Raw genomic sequence first — 9,340 nt, forward strand, 5'->3', positions numbered from 1 at the left:
GGACATTCCCAGAATCCCACCATGTCCCTGAGAGCGTTGTCCAAACTCTTCTGGAGCTCACATGGACTTGCAGATGTCCATAAATTTATTAATTTAGACATTTCTATGCAGCTGTTATTAAAGTCAATAGAATTTACTGGCAGGACAGGAATATTCCAGTGTGAAAATTCAGGGAAACACACAGGGATATGGCCAGCTGCCACAATTTTCCAGTACCAGGAGTAAAATGTCAATACAATTAAGTGAATATTCCAGTGTGAAAATTCAGGGAATCACTCTGGGATATGGCCAGCTGCCACAATTTTCCACTCTTAGGAATAAAATCCAGACTGTGGGGAAGGTCTTTGAAGAACTCAGGCAGGTCCATCAGCCCCTCTAAGGTGCTCATTCCCCTTCCACCTTCCAATCCCACAAGGCATAATTTGGGAATTCCAAGCGGCAAGCCCGAGGGTGTCTCCCAGTGTCTCTGGGCTCCTGGAAGGAAGGCTGAAAAGCACGGGAGGAGTCCAAAATCATGGATGTAAAGGGTGGAAAGACTCAGCAAGCCCCATTTCTCCTGTAGAGGAGCAGGATCCCCCCCCACAACACACCCATCCCTAAAGCAGCCAAGAGCAGCAGGTGCCTGGTATTCCCTCATCCCTCATCCCAGCCCGGCTGCAGGTCCAGAGCCATAAAGTCCAATCAAACATTAAATGAAAGAGGAAATGGAGGCAAACTCTTTATAAATAGATATTTATAAATCATCAAGGGGGACCTGCCGTGGGTGGGGAAGGGACAGCGACTGTCCCTTCCTCGTTCCCTGCCCCTCCCTCCCTCCGCTCAGGCCCCATTTCCACACTTTCCACAAAGCCCTGGCACAATTCCCTCGGGATGAATCCCTTCCCAAAGCTTCCCTGCTTTGCCCACAGCTCCAGTTTGTCGCTGAGCCCCAGCGAAGGTCTGGCACTGAGGCTTCTTTGTGCTCCGGGCTGGAAAAATAGGGCATCCCCTCCATCAGAGGAGCCTCGGGAAGTTCAGCTTCCAGAAAACTCCATGGGGTTGGTGGTTTTGCATAAAAGACAGGCATTGTCTCCAGGGATGGGGAGGCTCCTCCCGACCCAAATAACGGCCTGTTTGCAAGGAAAAGCTTTCAGTCGCTGTTAAATGATATAAATAATGGTGGTTATAATTATTCAGCCCTTGTCTTACAGTTTCCACTCTCCAATGGTTCCCTCTGATCCGAGCATCCCTCCACGGATTCATCCCACCACATTCATCCCTTTCACATTTAAAGCTGTTTTATTGTCAGTCCTGAAGAGAAAAAATCTCAGTTCAGGCCTAAAATAAGTTAATTTGATTCTTTCCCCCCCCCCCAGATTTTACCAAAGTTATTGCTCTTCAAAGTTAATGAACCTGAGCAGGAAGGCACAAGCACCTTGGGCTGGAATTCCAAAGGCTTCTGTTCCTCCTGATTTTAGAGTTGTCCACCTTCCAGTAGAAGAGCTGTGCTTTTTTATTCTCACACAAAACCTCCTTTAATGGCAGCAGCACAATGAGACAATAAAGCTGAGGTCACACCAGGCTGGTGCATAGAAAAAGAAAATAAATATATATATATAAATATAATTCGCCAGGAATAATGCAAAATTAATTTCCATTTGTTATTAAAGCAGCACTGGAAAACCTTGCTGAAATGAAGACCTTTGAAAAGGCTCTTATTTAATCAAGTCCAAATAAAGAGGCTTAATGTGCAAATCTTTCAGTAAATCCTTAGAAGAAAAAAAAAGAGACCATGATGAAAGAATAAGTGCCCAAGGCAGGCAAACATCAAGTCAAATTAAAAGGCAGCCCTTGAATAGATCAGTGACTCAAGTGCAGAAAGTAGGTGAGAATAAAGTGAATTACGGCCAATAATAAAGATGGAAAAAGGGTTATTAGAGGGAGCTCCCGGCTCAGGAGGCAACAACACACCAAAGTGGAATAAAAACACCTAATGAAGGTGATGACCCAAGCCCTGGAATTGCATCCACCGGCTCCACATTTGCATGGGGTGATGAATCCCCTGGAAAACCTGGGAGGTTTTGGAGTTTATTAGTGCTCGTGGAAAGCACAGAGTGCGACCACTTCATTTAGAATAAATTAAAGTAAAGTAGCTCAATTACAAGGAATAGTAAATTGCAGTGGGTTAAGTTAATTAGGGCTGTGAATGAATTAGGGCCACGTTCCTTCCTAGGGATGCACAGGAACCCCCCCCGTGTCTCTGCAGTGGGGAGAGAATGGATGTTTGGAGTAAAAATTATATTTATAATGGGCAGAAGATGAAGATCCAGGGCTCCCAGCACCCACACATGGTCCTGTCCAATGTACATTTATCTTCTGCAGACCCTGTTTTCAATTTTATTTACTCAACACGGTAATGTTTGTTCACTATTCTTACCAAATAAGTCTGAAAAACCCAGGTTGTTGGTCAGAATAACCTGTGGGTTTTTTTGAATCTTTGGGGATCTTCCTCAAGGAATAAGCTGTGATATTAAGATTTTATTATTATTATTATTATTATTTTTCATTGAATTTTGATCTTCTGTTCAAGTAGATTTCATCCTTTACACTGAGACACTTCCAAACACCAAGCAAGGCTGGGATCAGTCACAGCCACGTGCATGGGGAAGGGGGGGGTTGAAATTGGGGAATTAACATCTGAATTGCTGTGGAGAGTTAATTAATTAATTAATTAATTAATTAATGTGGGTTCAGCTTTACTGGCATCACTTTCTAGTGAGGTCCTTTTGTCCTCAAGGTAAACTTTATCCCACAGCACAGGCCGCTGCAAGTGCTCGTATGATCTAGGGATAAAATGTATGGAATGTGTAGAATTTGTGGAAGTTCTCGGTGGATTCCAAGCTTTCCAGTCCCTCTGAAGCTGTCGGGATGTTGATGTTGTCTTCTCTTCCCAGATGTGGCTCCCTGCAGATCCTGAGTGTCTTCCAAAGCCGCCAGCTCGTCCCAGCTGGGCCGCCCATCGCTCCGCTGGGAACCTGCCCCCCAAGGCAGCGGCAAAGGCCCTGGCCCAGAGCTCCCAGTGGAACGCCGGGATACGACCGGCACCTGTCCGAGCTCCAGGACCAAAGCCACGTGGGAGAGGGACTGAAGATGTCAGCAGGATGGAGAGCAGAGCTCCATGTCAGTAAGATGTCCTGTCCCGTGGGGAGGCTGCTCTAGAGCCCGGCGATATCCAGATCACGGAATCACGGAATGGCTTGGGTGGGAAGGGACCTTAAAGACCATCTTGTTCCAGCCCCTGCCATGGGCAGGGACACCTCCCACTAGCCCAGGTTGCTCCAACCTGGACTTGGACACTTCCAGGGATCCAGGGGCAGCCACAGCTTCTCTGGGCAACCTGTGCCAGGGCCTCCCCACCCTCCCAGCCAGGAATTCCTTCCCAATCTCCCATCTAACCCTGCCCTCTGGCACTGGGAAGCCATTCCCTGTGTCCTGTCCCTCCAGTCCTTGTCCCAAGTCCCTCTCCAGCTCTCCTGGAGCCCCTTTAGGCTTTGGAAGGGGCTCTAAGCTCTCCCTGGATCCCTCTGTTCTCCAGGTGAACCCCCCCAGCTCTCCCAGCCTGTCTCCAGAGCAGAGGGGTTCCAGCCCTCGGAGCATCTCCAGGGCCTCCTCTGGACTCGCTCCAGCAGCTCCACATCCCTCTGCTGTTGTTCCCAGAGCTGGAAGAAGCTCTGCAGGTGGGGTCTCACCTGAGGGGGCAGAGGGGTTGAATCCCCTCTCCCCTGGTGTGGGATGAGCCCAGGACATGGGGGGTTTCTGGGCTGGAGCTTGTTGAACTTTTCATCCACCATCACCCCCAGGTCCTTGTCCTCAGAGATCCTCTCCATCCCTTCATCCCCCAGCCCATGTCTGTGCTTGGGATCAAGCAATCCCACTGTCCTTGTCACCAGCAGAGCTGTTACATTTAGAGCCCAGAGGGAAGGAGGTGACACTGGCTGGATGTTTCTGTGGGGGAAGGACAGGGATGGTGGGAATGCAGACAGGGATTTGCTGCATTGGAAGAGAATTTATGGCCAGAGATGTCACATCCAGCACTTCCCAAACCCACCTGTCCCAGCTGTCATCTTGGAATGAACATTGGCACGGGCCCAACACGGGTTTAACTCACCAACACTGCCTGGCAAAGCAAGAGATGTGGCCGTGGGCTCCATCCAAAGTCCAGGGACTCTGCCAGGTCCTGGAGAGAATCCAGGAGGAGCTGGTGTGGTTGGGTTGGAACCAGAGCCCTCAGCAAATTCCAGCACAGAGCAGTGAACTCCAGGCAGGGAACAGCTGAGGAAGCAGCTGATTCGGGCATGCCTCCCAAAAATAAGGAGGTGGAATGACACCATCCCAAAGAATCTTGTGTTGTTTCAATCTGGGCTTGGCTTGGGAAGCTCTCCATGTCTCCCGAAGGTCCTCAGTGTCTGCAACCCCCTGGGAAAGTCTTTTGGGTACCTTTGAGGAGCACCAACACTTGTGCAGGTTTTGGTGAAAGTCCTCTTGGTTCACAAGTGGGTTTTAATGGCTTAATTATGGCTTTAATCCATAAGGATTAAAATCTGTGACCCCTGAGGGTTTTTGGTTGTGCAAGAAGGATGAGGAACCTGGAGGGAACGATGGAAAATAGGATTCTGATGGGACACTGTTAAGATTTTCAGAGAGATCACAGAGGTGGAGTGAGCAGAGCTCCTACAAGGCAACAATTGTCCAGTAATTATTGGTGATCCCATTTAGAAGGGAGATGATGGAGCACATGGAAAGCTCCGGCATCCCTCTGGATCTCCCTGGAATCCTGCATTTTTAGCAGGTCCATAGGCTGATCTCCATGAGGAGGAAGTGAGTGATCACAAATCCTCCTGTGGGAGATGAGAGGATCTAAACACAGCTGAAGGGGAAAGCACTGGAATGAGAAAGATTGGATTGGATATAGGATTGGATATTGGGAACAATTCCTTCATGGAAAGGGTTGTCCAGACCTGGCACAGCTGCCTGGGGCAGTGGTGGATTCCCATCCCTGGAGGGATTTAAAATCCCTGTGGATGTGGCACTTGGGGACAGGGGTTAGTGATGGCCTTGGAAGTGCTCAGGGAACAGTTAAACTCGATCTTGGAGTCCTTTTCCAACCTAAATGATTCCATGATTCCATGAATGAGGCCTAAGGAAAACACACAAAGACTTCTCCATGTGGGAAGCGGGACATAAATGCATCCTGGCCATAAAAGCATCAGGATCAGGCCAGAGGGTCACGGTCCCTCCCAGTGCTAAAGCCATACAAGATTCCTACAAAATAGGACCCTCATCCTGGAATTCCATTGCCTGGCCCTGGATTAGGGCCAGGTCATCCAGAGTTAAGCACAGGCTCTGGGCCTTGGATGTGGTGTTGGCTGTCCCAGTCAATCCAGGGAATTCTGCTGGTCTGGCAGCAGAGTTGGGGCGGCTTCCCAGGAATGCATCGCTCGGCTCCAGAGGGAATGGGAATGGGAAGAAGTGTCTCAGCTGCTGGGAACCAAACTGCAAGTGCTGCTGGCAGAGAGGATGTGGGAGCACAGGGAATTCCCCTGCAGGGATGTGGCCACCCAGTGACTGTTGCTGGTGCCAGAAAGGTGGAGGGAACTGGTGCCTGCCGGGATGTGCCGTGTCCGGCCTCGGCTGCAGCTGAATTCCCTCTGCATGGCAGGGAATTCCGGGCATGAGGAAAGGGTTAGTGGGGAAGCAAACTCCTTACAAACACCACTGTGGTAAAAAAATCCCGAGGAAACGATCCCCGAGGGATTGCATTTGGATGAGGGGCAATTTGCAAGGCAAAACTACGTAATATATTTTTTTTTTAATATCAGAGAGAGACAAATCCCATCTTAATTCCTTCGGTGACCTCTCCAGGACCTTTGTGAACTCTGCCAGGCTTTTCCCGAGGTAAACTTTACCTGGGCTTTGCCAGGGAATGTCTGCAGATTGCCAGGAAGTGGCAGGAAAAGTCAAGATGTTTTGATTGCTGCTGATTTTCTCTATAATGAGATGACGGAGGGAAATAATCCAGATTTGTGAAGGTGTTTGAGGTATTAAATGCCACCAAAATCCCAGGGATTGGCTGAGCACCTAAACAGGTTTAGAATGTGAATTCTCTGCCTGAGTTAATCTGATCCTGACATTATTTCTCCTCCCTCCAGCATCTCCAGTGTTCGAGGCTCAGCCCTGGCACATTCCTGCATCCAGCCACGGATCCGACTCGGAATGAGGGAGGATCCAGAGTGTCCTTCATCCAAGCTGGACAGAAACTTCTCTTCCTGGCAGTGGGAAAACAAAATGTTGCTGCTGGTCTTTGGGATCTCGACCTGGTTTCCCGTTGCTGGTGCCTTATCCTCTTTTCCTTCTGGATGTGTCACCTCCGAAGTGTTCTCTTGGAATTTTGACTGTGGAGACACTTGCTTGGATCCTTTCTAGGGCTGCTGGACCTCCTGTGAGCTTTTCTAGGGATCATTTGGACAAATCTTAGGGCACATCCCACAGCCTGAGCCGCTCTGTGGTGCTTTCCAGGGAATCACAGGAGTTGATTCTGGCTCTGTGGGCGCCGATGGGATGCTGGAAGATGAGGGATGACTTCCAGCCACTGGAATTATGGAAATTCCCACCCTCCCTACAAATTGAGTGCTTTACCACCAGTACTAACACAATCCTTCAGCTGCGACCTCCAGCTCCTGCCAAATCAGCTGGGAAGCACCAGGCTGGGCAAGGGAAGAGCGTGGAAGAAAGAGAATCAAGGAAAACACTCCAAGAAAAACCCAGTTAGGGTCGGGCTGGAAACAGAATTTCTCCCTCGTGTTGAACAAGGCAAATCCATCTTTTCAATCGTGTCAGTGAGAAGGAAATCAAATCCCACACTCTGGATGGCAGCACACGGATCCGTGTGGGGAGCTGGCACTTGTTATTTAGGAGGGTGTAAATCAAGGGCTGTTACTGGGGTTTTTTTCTGGGATTAAGGAATTTCCCAGTAAATTCAACAAATAGCAGTTTTTAAGGATAAGGGGATTGAATGCTCAGCAACTGTAACTCGTTGCCTGGTCATATCCCAGAGTGAGAGAGTTGGGATAAAACTGAACCTTTCCGGGTGTTGGGAAGAGTCACAGCACGCCCAGGAATCCTCAACATTTCACATTCCAGAGGGAATGCCAAAATCCCAGAATCATTAAGGCTGGAAAAGACCTTCCAGATCATCAAGTCCAACCATCAACCAGCACCCCCTCAATGTTCACCCTTAAACCATGTCCCCAGGTGCCACATCCATGTGTTCTTGAAGACTTCCAGGGGTGGGGACTGTTCCAGTGCTTTACAACCCTTCCCATGAAGAAACTGTTCCCAAAATTGCTCCAAATCATTGATGAGGCGACTCAGTGAGTCTCCCTCTCCCAGACTTCGGTGTTTCCTTTTCCCAGTTGTCCTGGATGCTTGGAAGGACGAGTTCATCTCAAAAAACACGACAGCCTAAGAACTAATAAGCCTGAGCTGTCACCTCTCAAAGGATCAGCTGAACCAGGAACTTGCAGACGGGAATTATCTCACGGATTTTAGGATCTGTTGATTATCTGTTGACTAATGAATTTTGTTTTGGAAGGGCCAATTGTTGAGCAATTGAAGTGAGACGGGGCAAATCCCATCCAAAACATTCATCAGCATCATTCCCAAATCTCTCCTCACAAGCCTTTTTTTTTTATTTCCCAGGAAACCAAGGTAAAGGGATTGCTCCATGGGTGCTTCCTTGGCTTCTTAAGGAGCTGTTCCAGCTCTTTTTCTGGTCTCCATGAGGCAGCAGTTGATCCACAAACAGCAAAAACCTACTCAAGGAAAGGATGTAACCCTGGAGCAATGCTTTTCCTTTCTCATCAATGACCACATTCCCTGGAATCATCCAGCTCCCAGGGTCCTGGAGGTGAATCCTGGACATCACCGTGCCTTTGCTGCAGCAGATCATGTGTCTTAAGTGCTCACTGTACATTTTCAACCTCAAACCTTCCCTGATTTATAAAGTTTTTTGTAGTTCTGATGCCATAAAATAACAAACAGGGACGTGCCAAGCCAAGGAGATTATCCCTGGAATAACGGCGGAGCTACACAACGCCCTGGTGGGATCCTATTTGTCAGAATTAAATCATATATACTCCAAATATATCGTGTGGAATGTACTGTGTGCAAAGCAAACGCACCTTAACGTCATTCCTGAGGTCACAAGGCGGGGCAGAATCTGGAATGGAGAGGAATAAAATCCAGAGGGAGAGTCTCCATCCCCTGGGAGCCGCTGGAAGTTGCATCCCCCCCGGGGCTGCTGATCTGCAGGGGCGGGTGGTTGTTCCCTCAGCTTTGTAGCGTTTCCAGATCTGCGGGGAAGGAATTGCCAAACCAGAACAGAGGGAGGCGGTTGTGCCCTCGCCCTTCCTCGTAGATGCACATTTCCCAGCCCTGCCCGGCGTTCCCAGATCCTGCCCCGTGGATCTCAGGAGCCACAGCCTTTGACTGGAGAGCTGAAGGTGCCTTTTGAAGCCCAGAGGCCACTGAATCAGCTGAATTCCAGCGGCACGAGCAGGATGGGGATGGGAGCCGCCGGCTACAGCCCTGCTCAGGTGTGGGGAGCAAACCCCCCCGATCCAACCCCCCATCCCTGCCCAAAGCTCCACCTGCAGTGCCCTGGTGTTCCCAGCCCGGAGCGACGGCACCTTTGGAGTTCGGCTTTGGAGCCAAAATGAAGTTTTCCTAATTATTGCTCTTGTGGGTTAACGAGATAGAAAGTTGGGAAAGGGAATGTGTGTAACTCGAGTTGATGGGAGCTGCAGGTCGGGTTGAAGTGAGGATTTTTGGGAATGTCCAGCCTTTGTGGGGAGGTGGGAGATGAGCTGCTGCCAGGGAAGTGGGGACATTTGGAGAGGGAAGTCTCAGCAGTGGCTGAGGGATGATGGATTAAAGGATGGCTGTGGAAGAGCAGGGAGACCTTGTGGCAAAGGGAAAGCAGCTGGTGAGAGGAGTCAAATCAAGATTAAAAGTTGCTTTAATCAGTGGGTGGAGCTGATAAGGAGCAGAGAGCAAAGCTCAGCTCAGTAAGGAAGGGCTGAGATGAGGAGGCAGCCGCAGGGTGTGAGGGATTGTTTTTAGGGAGGCAGAGGGATGTGGGAATTGGTTTGGAGTCCGTCACCTTGTCCCTGCTGACGTGTTTAGATCCATCACCTTATTGTAAAATGAAAATGAATTAAGAAATAAAAATAAAATTAAAATACAGTGAAAATAAGAAATAAAATAGAAAGTAAAACGTAAAATAAAAATTAAAAATGAATTA

At 49.0% G+C, this 9,340-nt stretch overlaps 2 protein-coding genes across 2 annotated transcripts in view; both read left to right on the forward strand.

Annotated features, from left to right (window-relative positions):
* Positions 1-6,565, forward strand: part of FBXO16 (F-box protein 16) — a 27,441-nt gene extending 20,876 nt beyond the window's left edge. The window contains exons 5-6 of the mRNA XM_029964881.1: positions 2,934-3,159; positions 6,189-6,565. Of these exons, the coding sequence (XP_029820741.1) occupies positions 2,934-3,159; positions 6,189-6,256 (294 nt within the window). The 3' untranslated portion in view covers positions 6,257-6,565. The remainder of the gene's footprint in view (positions 1-2,933; positions 3,160-6,188) is intronic.
* Positions 6,566-6,592: 27 nt separating this feature from the next.
* ELP3 (elongator acetyltransferase complex subunit 3) overlaps positions 6,593-9,340 on the forward strand; it is a 99,817-nt gene continuing 97,069 nt past the window's right edge. Inside the window, exon 1 of the mRNA XM_029964882.1 lies at positions 6,593-6,680. Coding sequence (XP_029820742.1) covers positions 6,593-6,680 — 88 coding nt within the window. The remainder of the gene's footprint in view (positions 6,681-9,340) is intronic.

Source organism: Manacus vitellinus, unplaced genomic scaffold, assembly GCF_001715985.3.
Source record: "Manacus vitellinus isolate BGI_N305 unplaced genomic scaffold, ASM171598v3 scaffold_82_pilon, whole genome shotgun sequence".
Lineage (NCBI taxonomy): Eukaryota > Metazoa > Chordata > Aves > Passeriformes > Pipridae > Manacus > Manacus vitellinus.